The sequence below is a fragment of the Vombatus ursinus genome, unplaced genomic scaffold, assembly GCF_900497805.2.
Source record: "Vombatus ursinus unplaced genomic scaffold, bare-nosed wombat genome assembly UNPS02009173.1, whole genome shotgun sequence".
Taxonomy (NCBI): domain Eukaryota; kingdom Metazoa; phylum Chordata; class Mammalia; order Diprotodontia; family Vombatidae; genus Vombatus; species Vombatus ursinus.
Genome location: NW_020948951.1, coordinates 8,821,517 through 8,845,351, shown reverse-complemented (window position 1 = coordinate 8,845,351; position 23,835 = coordinate 8,821,517). Strand labels below are relative to the sequence as shown.

At 38.7% G+C, this 23,835-nt stretch overlaps 1 protein-coding gene across 3 annotated transcripts; it reads right to left on the bottom strand.

Annotated features, from left to right (window-relative positions):
• Positions 1 to 586: 586 nt before the first annotated feature.
• On the bottom strand, positions 587 to 23,337 carry LOC114035141 (galactoside 2-alpha-L-fucosyltransferase 2-like). 3 transcript variants are annotated; one of them, XM_027851139.1, is made up of 4 exons: positions 23,256 to 23,337; positions 22,601 to 22,679; positions 19,627 to 19,713; positions 587 to 2,726 (listed from the first exon to the last, which is right to left on the bottom strand). In XM_027851139.1, the coding sequence occupies exons 3-4, from the start codon at positions 19,685 to 19,687 to the stop codon at positions 1,717 to 1,719; spliced, it is 1,071 nt and encodes a 356-aa protein (XP_027706940.1). In that variant the 5' UTR covers positions 19,688 to 19,713; positions 22,601 to 22,679; positions 23,256 to 23,337; the 3' UTR covers positions 587 to 1,716. The 3 variants fall into 3 exon arrangements, with proteins under 3 accessions (XP_027706940.1, XP_027706941.1, XP_027706942.1); XM_027851140.1 differs by lacking the exon at positions 19,627 to 19,713; XM_027851141.1 differs by lacking the exons at positions 19,627 to 19,713; positions 22,601 to 22,679; positions 23,256 to 23,337 and adding an exon at positions 7,440 to 7,533.
• Between the last annotated feature and the right edge of the window lie 498 nt (positions 23,338 to 23,835).

Here is a 23,835-nt window from a genome sequence, read left to right as displayed (position 1 = left end):
TAACCCTGTGAATAAGGTTATTGTTTCCCAAACTGTCTTCCAAAAATTCTGCAGTGCAATGTCATTGTGATCATTTGATGGGAGGCATGTTTTCCCATCTGGAACATTTAATCTCCATTTGGGCTCAAGTCAGAAAAAGAGGAGATAATGTCTTAAGCTCCCTCAGGTACCCAGGCATCTCCCATCTCCAGGTCTGACCTCCCTAGAGCAGATGGAGGCTGATCTGGAGTTAGTTGGATAGGAGAGGAAGAGGAGGAAAGAGAGGACCTAAAAGGAGGAGGCCCTGAGTTCATTGGTAGCTGTGCCTAGAGATTGGTGGGGAATAGGGAACCCAAGATGAGAAAGAAAATGTGACTGCTGTTCAGGCAGTGAGGGTGGATGAGACAGGAAGGGAAAAAAAACCATTAAATCCCTACTATATGTCCAGGACTGTGCTATGCACTTTATAAATATTTTCTCATTTGATCCTCATAACAATCTTATGAGGTAGGTGCTCTTATTAGCCCCATGTTATAGTTGAGGAAACTGAGACAGACAAAGGTTAAGTGACTTGTCCAGAATCACACAGTTCGTAAATGTCTTAGGTCGAATTTGAACTCAGCCCTTCCAGACTCCAGGTCCAGCACTGCCCACAGTGCCACCTAGCTGCCTAAAACCAATTGCTTCCTCCTGTAAAATCACTGCCCACCGTTTCTCTCACCATTGTGCACCCCAATTTCATGGGATCTTAGAATCTCACAGCTGTATGGGAGGTTGACAACATGTAGTCCAAAATGATTTCTTCAGGAGAAATATCCATTATTCTTCCAATTACCCTCCCATGACCTGGTCTTCAGTTTTCTTCTCAATTAGGTTAGAATCTCTTTGTAGACTTTCCAGTTTGTCAATGTGCTTCACAAAATGTGAGCTCATGACTGGAAATAATCTTCCACCTCACAAGGTCAGAGGAAAATGAAAACATTTCTGTCTTCACTTCTATTCACACGATCTGAAATACCTTCAGCTTTTTTGGCTGCTATGGGTAGGGGAGAGGGTCCCTGGACCTTTTAACTTTTCTCTTCGCTCCATTCCTCAGGGAAGCAAAAGACCCTGGCAGATGAGTGAAGGCCACCCATTCTTACTTCCCTCTAATCTAAACTAATTCCAGACCTATAGGTAAAGAGTCCTCTCTTGTAGATAATGTTGAGCACTAGCTAATTCTGGGCTTTGAGAGGTCTGTCCTTCATAAGCCTGGAAGGAGGTTAAAATGTCTCTGCTTCATACCTCAAACACAAGGGGCTTTCATTAACAACATTTATTAAAACGCTCAAGGGCCCATTGTACCAGATCAGCTTGGTCCCTTTCCCAAAAGCCCCCAATCACCTAGGATTTACATGTAAACATTCCACTGATGTATGTCCACTTCCGGTGGGTTTTAGAGACACATTAGTTTAGTATAATCTCCTAGCCCACCCTAGATAATCTCCAAGCCCCCTTCCTCAGATCTGCCATGGTATGATTCTATGCAACCAACTCCATTGTGTAGATCCATTCTTGGGTGATTTGCAGAGGATGGGATGAGGTAGGTCATTAAGTTGAGGCCTCTGTCCTAAGATATGGATAGATATCCAGGATAGGAGAAACGGTTCTCTGTTGTCCCCCAAGCCTTACCTCCATAGAACATTTATCTGGACCATAGTCAGACTTTGGGATGAGGGCATGAAAAAAGAACAATGTTCAGTTCTTGAGCAGAGGTGAAAGGTCAGCTGGGATCCCTACCCATTCAGGTAGGAAGGCAGCCTCAGGCTTGAAGATTTTGAGGAAGGGTGAGTTTGGAAGGGTGTAGTTGGCCAAATAGATCGTCTCACCACCCGCCAGGTAGGCAGCCCAGATGCCAAAGGTGCCAATGGTCATGATGGTGTGGTTGCACTGGGTCAGCAGTGCAAAATCTTTCTCTGGAGCGCCCTCTTTCCCATCCCCCGCAAATATCACATCTCCTTTTGTGGTGTCAATGTTGTCCCGGCACCATGCCATTCCATTGCTGGTGACCACAAAGACAGCATCACTGTAACGGGCTCTAAACCAATTCATTGCTTGTTCCAAGTAACCCTTGTGTGCTACCACACCCTTCCAGATCTGGGGCATGACATGAACATAGTCACCTCGGCGGACATGTACCCCCACAAAGGTGGCTGGGTTTTTCTGTATCCCCCTTAGGTAGGCCTGAGCCTCCTTTTGGACATGGTCATGCAGGGAGAATTCACGAAGGATCTCTTCTCGAAGGTGGTGGTAGAAAGTCCAGGAACAGGGGTAGCCAGTGAAACGTACATAGGCACCATCAATGTGGCGATATTCTTCTGACATCCAGTCATGTAGAGGGTAGTTACGCCAAGGTATGTGCTCGGCTACATTTTTTGGGAGAACAGGAAGAGTGATGCGGAAGATGGGAGCGAGGTGACGATGCATCTCAGGTGAAATATAGGCCTGATGTCCATTGAGTTTTGCCAGGGCATAGAGAGTGGCATACTCACCCATCTGGTTTCCTAGACGGCCTATAGAATTCACAGTCCAGATGCCCTTGGGTTGGGATGTTGTAGGGACTGAGGTCTCAAGGTTTGGTGGCTGTTTCCATGATTTGGACATCTTTGAGAGTCGAAGTTGAAGGTGGAACACTGTTGAGGTCACAAAAATGAAGAGGAGGAAGTGGAGGACTGGGAGGGAGAAGAATATCAGGGGGCCTGACATGACTGAAGAGAGGAAGGAAAAAGGGAAAAAAAGTTAGTAGAGTCATTTGGAGTTTGGAGGGACCTAGATATCTAGGTAACTGGGAATAATGAAGGTAGACATTTGGGTCCCCTGGGACTGTAAGGAGCTATGTTTCTGGGGCCTAGGTGGTGCAGTGGACAGAGCACTGGGCCTGAAGTCAGGAAGACCTGAGTTTAAATACAGCCTCAGATACTGAATAGCTGTGTGACCCTGGGCAAGTCACTTAACCTCTATTTGCCTCAGTTTCTTCATCTGTAAAATGGGAACAATAATGTGACCTACCTTCCTAGAGTGGTTGTAAGGATCAAATGAGATAATAATTGTATTTATTTTATCTTATTTTTTAAGTTTTTAAATTTATTTTAAACTTAAATACAAAATAAGAAAAGGGGAAAAAAACACTGCCATGTACATAGCAGAAATTAAGAGAGGATTCAATGTAAAACAATAAATTCCCATTTCAAGAAAACCTACATAATAAATACTACACATTGTTTTCAAAGCTATCCAGCTTTTCTTTGCTTCCTTGTAGGTTTTCTTTTCCTCTCTGCTGTGCATTTTTACGTTATTTTCCCCTTTACGTTACTTCCCCCCCCCCACTTCCAACAAAGGCTACAATTAAGCATGTGCACATGCTTGTACATGTACACACATGTATATGTATATATGTACACACATATATACATACGCACACATAGATATCTATAAACATACACACATATATACATAAACACTCACACATATATGTGTAAGACCATACCTATGCTTATTTCCTTCTGTCATCTGTTTCTCTGAAGGTGGATAGCATCTTCCTTTGTAAGTCCAATATTTTTTCTAAATCAACCAGCTCATCATTTCCTGCACCACAGCAGTATTCAACCCAATCACATTCTTTCTGAGAGATTGTCTATGAAAGTTTCCCCCCAGTTTTCTGCATTCCTTCTATTCTTGGCTGTGTAGGTTTTATTTATACAAGAAAATTTTAATTAAATTTTAATTTAAATCAAAATTATCCATTTTAAACTTCAACAATGCTCTCATCTCATAATGTAGTTTAAGGTTTGATACTACTGAATCTGCTTTGTTTACATTTTTTTCCCTGGTTCTTTGAAGTTCCTGACCTTCTGTTCTTCCAAATACATTTTGTTATTATTCTTTCTAACTCAATAAGATAATTTTTTAGTAATTTAATTGGGATGGCATTGCATAAATAGATTTGTTAGGTAAAACTATCACTTTTTTATTATATTGGCTTTCCCTACCCATGAACAATAAATATTACTTCAATTATTTAGATCTGACTTTATTTCTATAAAAAGTGTTTTATGTTTATGGTCATATAGTTCCTGTGTCTATTTTGGCAGATATAGTCTCAGGTATTTTATAGTAGTTATTTTAAATGGTCTAAAACAATATTGAATAATATAGCTGACATATAGTGTAGTTTCCCTATTTTTCTCTTTTGATTAAATCTATTTTAGCTTTAACTTTGTCTGAGAACATGATTACTACCCCTGATTTTTTTTTTTACATAATAAATGCTATTCCTGACCTTTATTTTATGTTTGTATGTATCTTTCATTTTTATGGCATTCCTGAAAGCAACATATTGTTTAATTCAAATTTTAAGTCTGTTATTAGTTTCCATGTTATGGGTAAATTCATCCTATTTGTATTCTAAGCTAAAATTGCTTGTTGTATATTTTCCTCCTTCCTTTTTCCCCCACCATCCTTCTCTTCCAATTCCTATCCCTCCTTGCTCTTCTGTTTTACTTCTATCTGCTACCTTGCCCTCCTATTCCTTAAACCTATCCACCTCTCCAAGAGTCCCTCCCTTATCTTCTCCCCTGACCTTATCCCCTTGCCCTCTTATTTCTTTCTGAATTTAGAAGACTTTTATACTGTTCTGGATATATATGTTGTTTCCTCTTTAACCCATTCCTGATGAGAGTAAGATTTCAGCACTACCTGCCTTCTCTGCTACTAGCTTCTTCTGTATCAATTTTTCCTTTTATGCATCATTTATATAAGATGATTGCTCCTTTTCATCTCTTCCTACATAGTTTTTTTTAGAATCACCCCATAATACTCAGCTCAGCCCAAGTCTTTCTTTCAAATTACCCAAATAGAAATGACAGTCATGAAAGAACTGATAATATTTTCATATGTAAGAAGTAAACAATTTGACCTTATTGAGTCTCTTACAATTAGTCCTTAATGTTTATATTATATTTCTCCTGGATCTTATATGTCAAATTTCCTCTTAAGTGCTGATGTTTTTGTCACAAATACCTGAAAGTCTTTTAGTTTGTTAAATATCCATTTTTTTCATTCAGGATTATACTTAACTTTTCTGGGTAAGTTACCCTTGGTTGTAACTCCAGCTCTTTTGCTCTACAAAATATTCCAAGACCTAATGTCCTTCAACATAGTAGCTGCTAGGTCTTGTGTAATCCTTGTTGCAGCTCCATGATATTTAAATTGGTTTTTTTTCTTGTTGCTTCCAATATTTTCTCCTTAATCTGGGAGCTTTGAACTTGGCTGATATTCCTGTAAGTTTTCCTCCTGGGATCTCTTTCAGGTGGTAATCAGTGGATTTTTCCCAGAGATAATAATTGTAAAGCACTTAGCCAGTGCCTGGCATATAGTAAATGTTATAGTATGTTAGCTATTGTTGTTATTGTTATTGTTATTATTATTATTATTATTATTGTTGTTGTTATCATTATCCTAGAGGGTCTGAGATGTGACCAAACTGCAGAGTCCCCAAGGGGCTAGATACCTAAAATCTAATAGTTGAGACTAGATACCCTAGGCCTCCAAAGGACGGTATACCTGAGTTCCTAAGGATTAATTAGTAATAACTATAGCTGACATTTACATGGCACTTTAAGGTTTACCAAAGTGCTTTGCTTTCATTATCTCATTTGATTCTCCAAACAGCCTGGTGAGGTAGGCACTGTTACCAATCAGCAGGGGTTGGAGTGGGGTCAGGCCCATGAGTGGCCACTGTACTTCTAGCCTGGGAAATAGAGAGACCTAGTCTCAAAATAACAAGAACAACAAACATCCAGGTCACATGCTTGAAAAAAGATGTGTTTGAAGACAAGTGGTTCCTTGTTGTCCTTCATTCTTGAAGAGGACCAAAATGACACCACTATGTTGGGTTCAAGGCACAGTGTGTCCAACTATGGTTGATCTGACCAGTATGAGCTTGGAAAGCTCTACCACAGGTTGGGCACAAATAATCCACATGAACATTTGGAGGAGAGATGTCTCTAAATTTGCTCATCTCATGTTTCTTTTGAGCTACTGCAATTCTGCTTTGCTCATAGAGCACAGAGCCTTCTTTGATGCGGGCACAGCTTGCTGGGTGGACCTATGTCAGTGTCTCTCATATCACACAATCAAGTCCAAAGTTCTGCAGAGAGACCTTGAGAGTGTCTTCTTCTGACCATCACATGAGCACTTGCCTTGTGTGAGTTCTCTGCAAAATAGTCTTTTAGGCAAATGTACATTTGGCATTTGAACAACTTGGTCAGCTCATCAGAGTTGCACTCTCTGTGATAGAGTTTATATGCTTGGCAGTTTAGCTTGAGAAAGGACTTCAGTGTCCAGGGACCTTATCTTGCTAGGTGATCTTTAGAATCTTCCCAAGACAATTCAAATGGAAGCAATTGAGTTTACTGGCGTGGCACTGGTAGACTATCCAGGTTTAATGGGCATACAACAATGAGGTCAGTACAGTGACTCTGTAGACGTTCAGTTTGATAAGCAGACTAATATCTCTTCTCTCCCACTTTCCTTCCGAGTCTTCCAAACACTAAGCTAGCTCTGTTAGTTGGTGTGTCAACCTCATTATCAGTGTGTACATCCCTGGAAAGTATACTGCCAACGTAAGTGAATTTATCCACAGTCTTCAAAATTTCTCCATTTGCTGTAACTGGTGGTTCCACATATGGATTGTATGGTGCTGGCTGGTGGAGAAGCTGTGTTTTCTTGGTATTAATTGTTAGGCCAAAATTAGCACAAGCAGCAGAGAATTGATCCACACTTTGTTGCATCTAAGCCTCAGAGGCTTCATTGAGTGCACAATCATCTGCAAACAGAAAGTCATGCACCAACATTCCCTCCACTTTGGTCTTGGTTTGTAACCTTTTCAAATTAGTTTACAATCAGTGGGGTAGCTGACCTTGATGTTATTTTCATCCTCATTGAGGGCTTCTGACAACAGTGCTGAAAACATCATGCTAAAAAGCGTGGGAGGAAGCACACAGCATTGCTTCACTCCATTGGTCACTGGGAAAGTGCAAGAGAACCATCCGCTATCCAGAACCCATGCAAGCACGCTTTTATGAAACTGAAATACAATACTGATGAAACTTCTCTGGGCAACCAAATTTTCCCAGAATTTTCCAAAAGCCCTCACAATTGACACTAACAAAGTCCTTGGTCAGATTGGCAAAAATTATGTACAGACCTCTAGTCTGCTCCTAGCATTTCTCTTGGAGTTGTCAGGCAGCAAACACTGTATTGACATTCCTTAGCTCTTTCTGAAGCCACACTGGCTCTGAGGTAGATGACTGTCTCCTAGATGAAGGATCAAACCAATAAGGAGGACTCTGACAAGAATCTAGCCAGCAATGACCAAGAGACCCTCCTGTGATTGTCACAGGACAGTCTATTTCCTTTACCTTTATAGAGATGGACAGTGGAGGCATCCTTAAATTCCTGAGGAAAACCTCCTCTTGCGTTATAACCCAGAAAATTTCAGTCAGCTTTTGTATGAACAGTGGACCTCCTGCCTTGTAAATCTCAGCTGGAATAGAATCAGCACCAGGAGCTTTGCCACAGGAGAGGAACCTAATGACTTTCAAAACCTCTTCTTCAGTTAGAAATTCATCTAGGGAGGGATTGACTTCAACCTGAGGTATATGGTCAATGGATTCAGCATTGATTGATGGCAGTCTGTTGAGAACACTATGGAAGCAGTCAGCCCATTTTTCCAGGATCTTGTGTTTGAAGACAACTAAAATCAGATGTGCTAGGCATCAGAAATACAAAGACAATGAATGAAACAATTCCTACTTGAAAGGAGTTTTATCAATATGTTAGAATTGAACACAGTACTATGAATATGATCTGACCTTGTCATCATCCCTTATCCCCTGCTCCTTTACTCCAGTCTTTGATCAAGAGATGACCTTTCTCTTTATCAAAGCCAATCCTTCTTATATCCCTTGATACTCCCTCTTCTAAGGACCACCCCCTTGGCCCTCCTTCACCCAACCTCTCCAACAATTCTTTTCTCTCTTTAATTTTTGATCTTTGATCTCTCTCTATCTACTGACTTCTTCCCTACTGCCTACAAATTGCCCAGGAAACTCCTATCCTTAATAACAAACAAACAAAACCTCCTCCCTTGAACCACCATCTTTTACAGTTTTATCTTTCCTTCATTTCATAGCCAAATTCCTAGAAAAAGTTGTCTATAATCATCCTTCCTTCTCATTCCCCTCTCAAACCCCTGCAATCTAGCTTCTGACCTTATCGCTGAACTGAAATTGCTCTCTTCAAAGTTTCTCAGTACCTCAGAGTCGTTTTGATTTGCATTTCTCTAATCAATAGTGATTTAGAACATTTTTTCATATGACTATAGATAGCTTTAATTTCTTCTAAAAACTGTCTATTCATATCCTTTGACCATTTATCAGTTAGAGAATGACTAGCATTCTTATAAATTCAACTCAGTTCTCTGTATATTTTAGAAATGAAGCCTTTGTCAGAGACACTGGCTGTAAAAATTGTTTCCCAGCTTTCTGCTTCCCTTCTAATCTTGGTTGCATTGGTTTTGTTTGTGCAAAACCTTTTTAATTTAATGCAATCAAAGTCATCCATTTTGCGTTTCACAATGTTCTCTATCTCTTGTTTGGTCGTAAATTTTTCCCTTCCCCATAGATCTGATAGATAAACTACTGCTTGCTCTCCTAGTTTGCTTATAGTGTCAGTCTTTATATCTAAATCATGTATCCATTTTGACTTTATCTTGGTATAGGGTACAAGATGTTGGTCTATGCCTAGTTTCTGCCATACTATTTTCCAGTTTTCCCAGCAGTTTTGTTAAATAAAGAGTTCTAATCCCAGAAGCTGGAGTCTTTGGATTTATCAGATAGTAGATTACTGTAGTCATTGACTGTTGTGTCTTGTGTACCTAACCTATTCCACTGATCCACCACTCTTTCTTAGCCAGTACCAAGTAGTTTTGATGATTATTTCATAATACAATTTAAGATCAGCTAGGCTACCTTCCCTTGCATTCCTTTTCATTAGTTCTCTTGATATTCTGGACCTTTTGTTCTTCCAGATGAATTTTGTTATTGTTTTGTCTATCTCTATAAAATTTTTTGGTAGTTTGATTAGTATGGCACTGAATAAGTAAATTAATTTTGGTAGAATTGTCATTTTTATTATATTAGCTTGGCCTACCCATGAGCAACTGATGTCTTTCCGGTTAGTTAGATCTGACTTTATTCATGTGAAAATTGTGTTCATATAGTTCCTGGGTTTGTTTCAGCAGATAGACTCCTAAAAATTTTATAATGTCTACAGTAACTTTAAATGGAATTTCTCTTCCTATCTCTTGCTGTTGGGCTTTATTAGTAATATGTAGAAATGCCAATGATTTATGTGGGTTTATTTTATTTTCTGCAATTTTGTTAAAGTTGTTTATTATTTAAAATAATTTTTACTTGATTCTCTAGGATTCTCTAAGTATACCATCATATCATCTGCAAAGAGTGATAGCTTTGTTTCTTCTTTGCCTATTCTAATTTTTTCAGTTTCTTTTTCTTCTCTTACTACTAAAGCTAACATTTCTAGTACCATAGTGAGCAACAGTGGTGATAATGGACATCCTTGTTTCACCTCCAATTTTATTGGAAATTCTTCTAGCTTATCCCTATTACATATAATGCTTGCTGATGGTTTTAGATAGATGCTACCTATCATTTTAAGGAAGACTGCATTTATTTCTATGCTCTCTAGTGGTTTTTTTTTTTAGTAAGAATGGGTGTTTTATTTTGCCAAAAGCTTTTTCTGCATCTATTGAGGTGATCGTGTGGTTTCTGTTAGTTTTGTTGTTGATATGATCAATTATGCTGATAGTTTTCCTGATATTGAACCAGCCCTTCATTCCTGGCATAAATCCTACCTGGTCATAATGTATTATTCTTGTAGTAAGTTGTTGTAATCTCTTTGCTAATATTTTATTTAAAATTTTTGCATCTATGTTAATTAGGGAAATTGGTCTATAATTTTCTTTCTTTGTTTTGGCTCTTTCTGGTTTAGGTATCAGCACCATATTTGTGTCATAAAGAGAATTTGGTAGGACTCCTTCTTCACCTATTTTCCCAAATAGTTTATGTAGCACTGGAATTAATTGTTCTTTAAATGTTTGATAGAATTCACTTGTAAATCCATCTAGCCTTGGAGATTTTTCCTTAGGGAATTCATTGATAGCTTGTTCAATTTTTTTTCTGAAAGGGTGTTATTTAAGTATTTTATTTCCTCTTCCCTTAATCTGAATAATTTATATATATATTTTAAAATATTCATCCATTTCACTAAGATTGTCAAATTTATTGGCATACAGTTGGGCAAAATAGCTCCTAATTATTATTTTGATTTCCTCTTCCTTGGTGAATTCACGCTTTTCATTTTTGATGCTGGTAATTTGGTTTTCTTCTTTTTTTTTTTAAATCACATTAACCAAAGATTTATCTATTTTATTGTTTTTTTTTTCATAAAACCAACTCTTAGTTTTATTTATTAGTTCAATAGTTTTCTTAATTACAATTTTATTAATCTCTCCTTTGGTTTTCAGAATTTCTAATTTGGTATTTAATTGGGGGTTTTTAATTTGTTCTTTTTCTAGCCTTTTTAGTTGCATGCCCAATTCATTTATCTCTTCTTTCTCTATTTTATTCATGTAAGCATTGAGAGATATAAAACTTCCCCTAAGAACTACTTTTGCTGCATCCCATAAGTTTTGGTATTTTGTCTCATTGTTGTCATTCTTTTGGATGAAGTTATTGATTGTTTCTATGATTTGACCCATTCATTCTTTAGGATTAGATTTTTTAGTTTCCAATTAATTTTTAATCTATCTTTCCATGGCCCTTTATTACATGTCATTTTTATTGCATCATGATCTGAAAAGGGTGTATTTACTATTTCTGCCTTTCTGCATTGGATTGTGAGGTTTTTATGCCCCAGTACATGGTCAATTTTTGTATAGGTGCTATGTACTGCTGAAAAAAAAGGTATATTCCTTTCTATTGTCATTCAGTTTTCTCCAGAGGTCAACCATATCTAACTTTTCTAAAATTCTATTCATCCCCTTAACTTCTTTCTTGTTTATTTTGTGGTTAGATTTATTTAGTTCTGAGAGGGGGAGGATGAGGTCCCCTAATAGTATAGTTTTGTTATCTATTTCTTCCTGTAACTCCCACATCACACCTATCAGATTGGCTAACATGACAAAACAGGAAAATGATAAATGTTGGAGAAGATGTGGGAAAATTGGAACACTAATGCACTCTCGGTGGAGTTGTGAAATGATCCAACCATTTTGGAGAGCAATTTGGAACTATGCCCAAAGGGCTATAAAAATGTGCATACCCTTTGACCCAGCAATACCACTTCTAGGTCTGTATCCTAAAGAAATCATAAAAATGGGAAAAGTACCCACATGTACAAAGATATTTATAACAGCTCTTTTTGTGGCGGCAAAGAATTGGAAATTGAGGGGATACCCATCAAATGGGGAATAGCCCAACAAGTTGTAGTATATGAATGTAATGAAATACTATTTTGCTATAAAAAATGATGAGTAGGCGGACTTCAGAAAAACCTGGAAAGACTTATATGAACTGATGCTGAGTAAAATGACCAGAAGCGGGAGAACATTGTATTCAGTAACAGCCACATTGTGTGATGACTGACTTTGATAGACTTAGCTCTTCTCAGCAATATAAGGATCTAAGACAACTCCAAAAGAGTCATGATGGAAAATTCTATCCATATCCAGAAAAAGAACCATGGAATCTGAATGCAGTTGGAAGCATAATATTTGCCTTCCTCTTTTTTTTTGTTATTTTGTTTTATTTCTTCTTTCTCGTGGTTCCTCCCATTAGCTCTAATTCTTCTATACATCATGACTAATGTGAAAATATGATTAATATGAATGTATAAATAGAGCCTATATCAAATTACATGCCATCTTGGGGAGGGGAGAAGAGAGGGAGGGGAAGAAAATTCTAAACTCAAAATCTTATAGAAGTGAATGTTGAAAAGTAAAAATAAATAAATTATTTAAAAAAGTTTCTCCCTCTAGGTCTTCTCTCCTCTCTGTATTTTTGTAGCACTGCTCTTTCTGATTGTGTAGCCATTTCTTCCTCTTCTTCTTCTTCTTCTTCTTGTTCTTCTTCTTCACTTTTTTTACATTTAATTTTGATTTTATTTTTTCTCAATTACATTAAAACAAAAATTTTAATCTTTGTTTTTAAAAATTTTGGGTTCCAAATTCTCTCCCTCCCTCCTGTTCCCCCTCCTTAAGAAGGCAAGCAATTTAATGTAGATTATACGTGTGTAGTCATGCAAAACATTTCCATATCAGCCATGTAGCAAAAGAAAACATATGTAAAAAAACCCAAGAAAAGTAAAGAAAGTTTTAAAAAGTATACTTGATCTGCATTCAGATTCCTTCAGTACTTTCTCTTGAGCAGATAGCATTCTTCATCATAAGTCCATTGGAATTGTTTTGGATCATTGTATTGCTGAGAATAGCTAAGTCATTCACAATTGATGCTGTTACTTTTTACAATGTTCTCCTGGTTCTGCTCATTTCACTTTGCATTGGTTCATGTAACTCTTCTCAAGTTTTCTGAAAGCATTCTAAGTGTCATTTCTTACAGCACAATAGTATTCCATTACAGTCATATACCACAACTTGTTCAGCCATTCCCCAATCGGTGGGCATCCCCTCAATTTCCAATTTTTTGACACCACAAAAAGAGCTGCTATTTTTTTTTGTATAAATTTTTGTACAAATAAGTACTTTCCTTTTTTTTTTTTTTAACCAAAATTTCTTTGGGATATAGACCTAGTAGTGACATTGCTAGGTCAAAGGGTATGTATGGTTTTATAGCCCTTTGGGCATAATTCCAAATTGCTTTCAAGAATGGTTAGATTAATTCACAACTCCACCAACAGTGTATTAGTGCCCCAATTTTCCTATATCCCTTCCAACATTTATCGTTTTCCATTTCTGTTATACTGGCCAATCTGATAGATGTGAGGTGGTACCTCAGAGTTGTTTTAATTTGCATTTCTCTAATCAATAGTGATTTAGAGCATTTTTCCCCCACATTACTATTGATAGCTTTGATTTCTTCTTCTGAAAACTGCCTTTGACCATTTATCAATTGAGGAATGACTTGAATTCTTATAAATTTGACTCAGTTCTCTATACATTTGAAAAATGAGGCTTTTATCAGAGAAACTTGCTGTGAAAATTTCCCCCCAGGTTCCTGCTTTCCTTCTAATCTTGGCTGCATTTTGTTTGTGCAAAACCTTTTTAATTTGATGTAATCAAAATTATCCATTTTATAATTTATAATGTTCTCTATCTCTCATTTGGTCATAAATTCTTCTGTTTTCCATAAATCTGACAGGTAAAATATTCTGTGCTCCTAATCTGCTTATGATATCCTTTATGTCTAAATCATGTACCCATTTTGACCTTATCTCAGTGTGAGATATTGATCTATACCTAGTTTCTGTCAAACTGCCTTCTAGTTTTCCCAGCAATTTTTGTCAAATAATGATTTCTTGTCTCCAAATCTTGGATAATTGGGCTTCTCAATCACTAGATTACTATGGTCATTTACTACTGCATATTATGTACCTAATATATTCCACTGATCCACCACTCTATTTCTTAATACCAGATTATTTTGATGACTACTGCTTAGTAATACATTTTGAGATCTGGTACTACTAAGCTGCCTTACTTTACATTTTTTTTTTCATTGATTCCCTTGATATTCTTGACATTTTGTTCTTCCAGATAATTGTTATTATTTTTCTAGCTCTATAATTTTTTTTTTTGTCAATTTGATTGGTATGCACTGAAGAAATAAATTAATTTAGGTAGATTTTCATTTTTATTATATTAGCTAAGCCTACTGATAAGCAATTAATATTCCCCCAATTGTTTAGATATGACTTTATTTGTGTGAAAAGTGTTTTGTAATTGTGTTCATATAGTTCCTGGGTTTGTCTTCTCAGGTAGACTCCCGAGCATTTTGAATTGTTTGCGGTTATTTTAATGAAATTTCTTGTTCTATCTCTTCCTGCTTGACTTTGTTGGTTATATATATGCCTATATATACACATATATATGTAAATGCTGAGATTTATGTGGGTTTATTTTATATCCTGAAACTTTGCTGAAATTTTTAATTGTTTCAATTAGTTTTTTAGTTGATTCTCTGGGATTCTCTAAGTATACCATCATATCATCTGCAAAGAGTGATCATTTTGTTTTCTCGTTGCCTACTCTAATTCTTTTAACCCTAACTGCCCATTATCATCACTATTATTCAATATTGTTCTAGAAATACTAGCTTTAGCAATAAGGCAAGAAAACTCCATTTATTCCTATGCTTTCTAGTGTTTTTAACATAACCATTCCTTCTTATGTTTCTTAACGAATCTTTTTTTTTTTTTAATGTTAGAACCAAGCTGTATGCTTCCTGGAATATTCTGTCTTGGGCCTTCTTCTCTGTCTCTATTTCTTCTCTCTTGTTGATTTCAGTAGCTCCCAAGGAGGGAATTATCATATCATCTCCATGCAGATGTATCCTAGTTCTATAAAGTAGCAAGGTATCTTGAGGGAGAGATAGGAGGAAGCATGTTTCAGGTAAGTGAAACCACCACCACTTTGACCAGCATCTCCCCTTATACTCTAATGGTAATAAGGGAAGGAAATAACCATTTACATAGTGTCTATATACCAAGAACTATGCTAAGCACTTTTTACAGTTACCACATTTAATCTGTGAGGTGGGTTTTATTATGATTCCTATTTTACAGTTGAGGAAACTGAAGCAAACAGAGGTTAAGTGACTTGCGCAGGATCACATAGCTAGTAAATGTCTGAGGATAGATTTGAACTCAGGGCTTCCTGACTCCAGGTTCAGTGCTCTATCCACTGGGCTACCAGCTGCTTCCAAATAGCCCAGGCCCTTGAAGCCAAGTGCCTTATGAATAGCAGTGCTCCCCATACCACCAGACCTGCTTCTAGCCTAGCCCTTGAACCTATCATTGAGGACAAAATCATTGCAGAGGAAGGGCTCACTTTCCTAATTATCAGGAGCAAGAAGTGCTGACCAAAACTGCCACCAACAGGCAGATGAGGACAAGAGCCTTGGTCATGGCATCATGTCATTGGTCCTGAAAACATTCCAGTTCTCATAGAAATCACTTCCTGTGGAGAAAGGGACACTCATCTCCATCAACTATCAACCAAGTGCCCTACAAATGGTAGGTGAAGTCACTGGGCACCGTCTGGGAGAGACAGGAATCGGCATGTGCCAGGCAAACCACCACCACAGTAATGACCACTATCTCCCACTGGAGATATCCTAGGCCCCTGAATCCAAGAGTCATGAGGATAACAGGGCTTCCAGCACAGTGCCTTCAGCCATCATCCTAGGAAGCAACCCTCGTGTAGCTGCAATCTGGCAACTGCCCCTTCAGGTGCTACAGCCACAGCTACTCAAGACCCATCAAAGAAAGGTCTTGTCAACAATGCTGAGCAGTTTGGAGGCAAGATCTTTCTTTGATGGGTCTTGAGTCCTCAGCATTGTTGGCATCAGAAACTGATATGATTTTATTAGTGGAAATAACATTGAAAAAGAAGAATTAACATCTGCTTTGCAGCTGCACCATAAGGACCATGGACCTTTCCATTTGACCTGAAGTGGATCCCTTCCATATATGAGTTCCTTGAGAGGAAGGACTGTCTTAGTTTTCTCTTCATATCTGTGGTGCTTTGCATATATTAATTGCTTAATAATAAATGCTATGTCCAGGCCTCATCTCTCTCTCTCTTGAGTTCTACTGCCACATCATAAATTCCATATTGAACATTTTCATTTTTATGTTCTATAGGCATCTCAAATTTAACATGTTCCCAAAATAGCTCCTATCTTTTCTCTCCCCAAACCTATCCCTCTTCCTAACTTTCCTGTTTATACCATTATCCTTCTAGTCAATTGAGTTTGAAACCTTGTAGTCACGCTCAACCCTTTATGCGTCCTCACCTTGGCTATCCATTTAGCTGCCTCAAGTCTTGTTGATTCTACCTGCACAAACCATCACATTTCTGAGCCCTTTTCTCCACTCACACAGTTTTCACTCTGACTCAGGCACTTATCATCTGGATTATTGTTGCTCAGTTGTTTTAGTTGTGACTCTTCATGACCCCATTTGGGATTTTCCTGGCAGAGATACTGGAGTGGTTTTTCATTTCCTTCTCCAGCTCATTTTACAGATGAGAAAATTGAGGCAAACAGGGCTAAGTGACTTGCCTGGGGTCACACAGCTAGTAAGTGTCTGAGGCCAGATTTGAACTTAGGTCTTCCTGACTCTAGGCCTAGCGCTCTACTCACTGTACCACCTAGCTGCTAGTTATTGCAATAGCTTATTAATTCATCTACCTGCCTCAGTCCATCTTCCATAGTTTCCATAGTCTGACTATGTCACTCTCCTGCTCCATAAGTTTTGATAACTACCTATTGCCTCTAAGATAAAATATTTTCCTTCCTTTATTTTCCTTCCTTCCTTCCTTCCTTCCTTCCCTCCTCTCCCTCTGTCCACACAGGGAATCACACCCTTACCTACAGGTACTCTACCCAAAGGAATATAAATTTTGATCACTGAAACCTCACAAGATCTTGGGGTTTACAGGTTAGATTTCTTTTTTAAGGACCATGCCTTAAACCTAAATCAATCTGGCTCTCACTGATTGGCCAACAATAGGTCCCAACCCAAGCCTCACTAGGTAGGATTTGAATCAAGTCTTGAAGGAAACCAGGAAAATGGAGGCAGAAGCTAGGAAGAAAAGAATTCTAGGCAAAGAGAAGACAGCCAGTACAAAGTACAAATTGAGCGTTAAATGTGAGGAACCACAAGTAGGCTGTATCCCAGGCAGAGATTCCCAAAGTAGGTGACACCATCCCCTGGGGGGCACTGGACTGATCTAGGGAATCTGTAATAGTCTCTGGTGTAATTGGGGTGCGTTGAATAAAAATAAGGGGGAGGTGGAAGCATAAGGAAAGAAGAGAAGAGGAGAAAGTTTTGAAAAACTGTGTGTACTTATTTCATCTGTTGTGTAGTGATTACATTGTTTTCCAAATAAACACACGAAATGCAAGTTATAACTGATCAGGTTTAGACCACTGACAGGTCTTAACAAGCAAATGTTGGCAAGTGAACATGTCACGCATTATTGGGAAGTCCAGCACACATCAGCAGAAATATATGCACGTTATAACTTGTTTACACTATGATCCTATACAGTTACATGACACAATATTGCATCATCAAAATTTCAATATAGGAAAAACCCACAAATTTATAATAAATTATTAAATTTAAGATGTATCATTTAAAAAATACATATTTCATACTTTTTGAAATGATGCAAATTTTTAAAAAAAATCTGTTAAATGTTTAAAGAAAGTAGATTTCCAGAGGGGCACTGAGTAATTTTTTTTTTTTTGCAGAGGGGGAGGTAGGCCAAATAAGTTTGGGAACCTTTGTCCTAGAATGTGTGTGGAAGGGAATGATGTGTTAGAAGATAGAAAAGATAGAAGGGGGTCAGGTCATCAAGAGCTCTAAATGTCAAATAGAAGAATTAATATTGGATCCTAGAGGTCACAGGAAATTGTTGGAGTTTACTGAGTAGAGAGGTGACATGGTCAGACCTATGTTTTGGGAAAATCACTTTGGCAGCTGTATGGAGGATGGATTGGAGCGGGGAAAGACTTGTGGCCTAGAGTTGTATTACAATTAGTACAGGTGAAAGGAGATGAGACCTGAACGAAGGTTGTGGCTGTGTAAGTGGAGAAAAATGAACATATACAAGATGTCAAGAAAGAAATTACAAGATCTGGCAACTGATTGGATAACTGGAAGGGGTAAGAGAGAGGATGACATTGAGATTGTGAACACTGAGGGGATGGTCATACCCTCAGCAGTAATAGGGAAGTTTGGAAGGGAATAGGTTGCTTTTTTGTGAGGGGAGGGAGGAAAAAATAAGTTCTGTGTTAGAACTGTTGAGATTGAGAGGCCTGTAGGACATCCAATTTGAAATACCCCATAAGAAGCTGATAATAAAGAACTGGAGCTCAGAAGAGAGATTGGCACTGGAAAAATAGATATAGCTCATGAAAATGGGAAAAGGACCCCCATGTACAAAAATATTAATAGCAGCTCTTTTTGTGGTGGCAAAGAATTAGAAATCGAGGGGATGCCCATCAATTGGGGAATGGCTGAACAAATTGTGGTATATGAATGTAATGGAATACTATTGTGCTATAAGAAATGATGAGTAGGCAGACTTCAGAAAAACCTAGAAAGACTTGCATGAACTGATGCTGAGTAAAGTGAGCAGAACCAGGAGAATGTTGTACTTAGTAATAGCCATGTTGTGTGATGACTAATTTTGATAGACTTAGCCCTTCTCAGCAATGCAAGGATCTAAGACATCTCCAAAAGTCTCATGATGGAAAATGCTATCCACATCCAAAGAAAAAACTATGGAGTTTGAATGCAGATTAAAGTGTACCATATACTCTTTTTTTTTCTTCTGTTTTGTTTTGTTTCCTCTTTCTTGTGGTTCCTTCTATAGGTTCTAATTCTTCCTTACAACATGACTAATGTGAAAATATGTTTAATAGGAATGTATATGTATAGCCTATATCAGATTGTGCACCATCTTAGGGAGGGAGGGGGAGAAAATTTAAAAATCAAAAGCTTATGGAAGTGATAGTTGATAAATCAAAAGAAATTAATAAAAAAAAGAAAAAAGAAAAAGAAACATAGGGATTCATTCTCTTGGGCGGATACAACTATGCACAGATAATTAGATACAAGATTATTTGAAGAGTGTGGGGCAGCTTGAGTGATCCCTGACCCCACGATAGGGGAAAGAAGCAGAGAAAGTTCCATAAAAGAGGTGGCACCTAAGGTAAACCTTGAAGGAAGGTAAGTATTCCGGGAATGCTTTTCAGCCATGGGGGCTGGCCTCAGACACGTGCCCTGGGTAAGTCATTTAATCTTTTTAAAACTTAGTTTCCTCCTGTGTAAAACGGGAATAATATTTATAATTCCATAGGTTTCTGTGGATGAAATAGAATAATGTCCACGGAACCTCTGGCAAACCTTGAAGCAATATATATAGTCAGCTTTTGTTTTCAGCTGTTGAGTTTTTTGTTTGTTTTTTGACCTGGACTGATTTTATTGGGGTAGAGAACTTATCAAAGAAGAAAATCTCCTACCAAAGCAGATCACTCACTGTTCTGCCACATAAGAGAGTTACTATTGTATTGTCATTGTTCTTGTTATAGGTCTTCTTATCATGGTGTTGGAGCAACATTTCCTGTTACGTTCCCTGATTTATTCTCCATAGAACGGTCACTGCTGTGTTTCAAGACTCTGCTCTGAGGCTTTAAGGTGGGGAGCAGGGGGACAGGAAGGAGGGGGAAGGAGGGGAGTGGTACAAGATCAATGGTAAGTAAAAGGTATACAAACCTGCCTGCTTCCCCAGATCTTTGAAGGTTTTTCTTCCAGCTCTCAGCACCCCCAGATTCATGGGAAGGGTTATAAAGATTTAATCAGCTACAAGATTGGGAGAGTAAGATAAAGGTATTAACATTCATTAATGTGTTACTGCCAAGCCAGATGATTTAGGCCAACTCTGACATTTTCCTGCCTACCCCCACTGTCCCATGCCTACGTCCATAATTGTAATGTTTACCTCTGCCCTTTCTTATTGCAGGATCTTACATTTTAGAGTTGAAAAGGACTGTGAAGTTTCCACCCTTTCCTTTTAAAGATGAGGATCTAAGGCCTAGAGATGCAGAAGTGGCATTTAAATCCAAGATCTCAGATTCTAAAGTAATGATTCTGAATCCGGGGCCAAAGGATACCAGATAGATTTCAGACAATTTGTGAATTTAGATAGGTTTTGTTTACATCTTTATTTTCACTAATCTCTAGTTGAAATGGATAATTTCCTTCAATTATTTAAAAACATTATTCTGAGAAGGAAGAGGTCCATGGTCCACCGAAAAGGTTAAGACCTTGGGCTCCAAGTTGAGTCTTCTTTCCAGTAGACACACTAAGCCCCAACCCCTTTTTGGTAAAGCATTGATGGTGGGGAGAAGGGTGAAGGGTTCTTGGGAGTTTGAGAAAATTGTGTGGCAGTAAAGACCCAACCAGTGGTCTAGCTCTCTTTAGAATGCCCACAATTACAAACGCCCCTTCTGACATGCCTCATAAAAATGGCAAATTATTGAAGTGTTTGGAGTTTATAATATAATGGGGAGGAAAGGGGATCACTAGCTCTGGAATCAAAGAACCTGGGTTTAGATCCTACATTTGATGTTTATTTCTTGTGTGACATTGGGGAAGACTTATAACTTCTCTGTCTCAGTTTCCTCAAATGTAAAATGAGATCTACATGGCCTTTGAGGTTCCTTCCTGCTTGTGATCTCTCTCTCTCTCTTTTTCTCTCTCTCTTCTCCTTTCTCTCTCTCTCTCTCCCCCTCCTCTCCTCTCCTCTCTCTCTCTTTCTCTCCCTCCTCTCCTCTCTCTCTCTCTTTCTCTCTCTGTCTCTCTCTGTCTCTCTTTCTCTCCTCGCTTTATGCATTTGTATATGCATATTATGTATGTAGCAATGTAGTAGACTGGATACAGATCCGACCTTCAAACCAAAAAGACTTGCTGGGTATCAGGTTACCTAACTTTCAGAAGCATATATACCTATTTAAAGTCCTTTATTATCTGGCTCCCATCTACCTTTCCAGTTTTATTTCATATTACTCTCCTTCTTATACTCTCTATTTCACTCAAACTGGTCTGAAAGCTATTTCCCATACATAATCAATCAACCAATTATTAAACATTTATTAAGTGCTGACTATGCGCCAGGCACTATGCTAAATACTGGGGACACAAAAAGAGGCAAAAGACAGTCCCTGCCCTCGAAGAGCTCACAATCTAATGAGGAGACAACATGCAAACAAATATATACAAACAAGCTATAGAGAGGATACATAAGAAAAAATTAACTGAGGAGAGATACTAGAATTAAGAGATGCTGGGAAAAGCTTCCTGTAGAAGCTTTTAGTTGGGATTTTAGTTGGGACTTAAAGGAAGCCAGGGAAGGCAGTGAGATAGTAATATTCCATCTGCTTCCATGCCATGGCAGTCCCCTTGTGCCTGGAACTTCCCTTCAAAGAATCCCTAATCTTCTTCTGGAGGTCTTTTCTGACTCCCTCCCTCACCTCCTTCCCCACTTTTAACTATCAGAACATTTTCCCTCTTGCAATTACTTTGGATATGTTTTGAATTTATACATGTTATATCCCTGAACTGTAATCCACAAGTTCCCAAAGGCAGTGACTGTGTTTTTTTGTTTGCTTGCTTGTTTTTTGCCTGTTTCCCCAATGTCTACCCCAATGCCTTGAGCATGATAAATATTTTTTGAATTGAATTGAAATTAAGGTTTTGCAGTGGAGCATGTGACTTGAGTTGGGACACTGAAGAAAGAGACTTCCAACTCAGGGAAAATAGGGAGGTCTGTGGGGAGGAAAAAGATAAGTAAATTGGAGCCAGATTGTGAAGGAGCCTGGATGCTAGGGGTCAGAATTTTAAATGTTATTCAATAGGCAATAGGGAGCCATGGAAAATCTTTGAGTACAGGAGATGATATGGCTGTTAGGAAGATGAATTGGTTTTTTTGCATGCATTTTGCGTGATTGAAGAGAAAGTAGATTGGATGTAAGGAAATCAGGTAAGATATTTATTTATAATCATTCAGGTGAGAAGAAAGGAAACCTAATTTGGATGTTGCAGGGAAAGTGGCATGGGATGTGGGATTTCAGGAGGAACAAAAGGACTTGGCAACTGATTGGATGTGGGTGTGTATGTGGAGTGGAGTGGGGACAGGAGACAGAGTGTGGAGTCCAAGATGACTCATTTGATTTCTGAACTGGTGACCCACTGGATGGTATGCCATCTGCAGATACAATAAAAGGCAGGAATGGAAATAGGGTAGAGTGGAGGAAAGAATATAAGGCAGTTTTGGAAATATTAATTTCAGGGATTGGGAAATATTCGGAAATGTGCAACAGTCAGTTTTATCCATCTCAATTAGGCAATGTAGGATTAACATGCTAGATTGTGAGTTCAATTGTGGGGCTCCCCATTAGAATTTCAAAATCAGAAGAGACTTTAGGGATTTTCTAGTCTGAGGGTTGTTAAACATTTTTTTTTTTATATACCATAAACCCCTTTGGTAGACTGATGAAGCCTGTGCACCTTTTCTTAAAATAAGGGTTTTCATTGCATAAAATACATATGATAACTTCTATACAGTTGTCTACAAATTAACAACCTTTTCTTTTTTTAATCACAGAACCCAGGTTAAGAACTCCAGATCTGATTCAACTTCCTTATTGTACAGAAGAGGAAACGGAACCCAAGAGAGTGCTTGGCTTACCTAGTTTGACACGGGTAGTGAGTAGCAGATTGGAGATTCAAGCCAACTCCAGCCCCAGTGACTTGTCCTCTCTAAGATGCTAGACACAAAGCAGAGGCAAGATAAATATTTGTTGAATTAAATTGAATGTGAAAATTGGGAGGGTCGCTCAGAGTCATCTCATTTGGGCTCCTCCCAGGTCCTGCTGAGGGGTGGAGTGAGGAAGGGTAGGAGTCCCAGAACAAGAAATACCAGTCCCAATATTGGCACCATCTGGTCCCAACTTTTGGTCCCATCTTAAGTCACTTGATCCCAGAAGCCTCAGTCTAAGAATGGTCCTGGGAGTTTGCCAAGGAGATCCAGACACCTTTGTTCCTGGAGGAGGCATGGGCTGGTGCCCAGATTTCTGGGTTCCTGAAAGCACTCAGTAGGCTTGGATGTTGGGAGCTGGGGGTCTTGATGCCTGGGGATCTATGAAGGCTTAAGATACCTGGATCCCTCAGGGGTGGGGGCTATGGACCTGGATGCCCAAGTCCCTGAAAGGGTGGTAGTTGGGACATCAAAAGCCTGTGATCCCAAAATGGGGCACAACCCCCGGATCTCTATGGTGACTTACACCAAGGTACACCTCGTTGGGGTGGAGGATGCAGGAGATCTGAGGAAACCCAAGGCTTACCTGGTTGGTTGCTCTTACAGCGGCAGTCTTGAGAGAAAGGAGTCTAGCCTCTAAGCTTCCTGATCACGTATACAAAGTCCAGATGCCTAACACCAGCTGCTCAGAGCTGCCCCACCCCTTCATCTGCCCAACCCCTCCCCTCCATATACACACACATACATCCTGGGAAAGGCTGGCTGAATGCCTGTGTCTTGGGGAGGAAATAAGGGAACCCATCCTTTATACACTCCCTGATCTTATACCCCCCCTTTCAGGAAATTCCACCTCTACATTCTACCCGAAACCCTGGTCTCAAGGGGTTTTAGGACCACTGCCCTTAGTCTTTTAGGATCCCAGATGTGGGTCCCAGCCCACACTCCTTCAGAGAGTATGGTCTCTGAGGGGACTCAGGAATGATTGTAAAGGGGGTATTCCAGTGTACCATATATCTTGACCCCACTGAATCAGGCCTATGGGGACCAAGAGGAAACCACCATACCCTGTACCTTTGAGAGAATGGCTCAGATCATCCATGAGACAGTTACATGGAGACCTAAAGGGAAAGGAGTAGGAGGGGATATGAAAAGGAAAAAATCTAGGA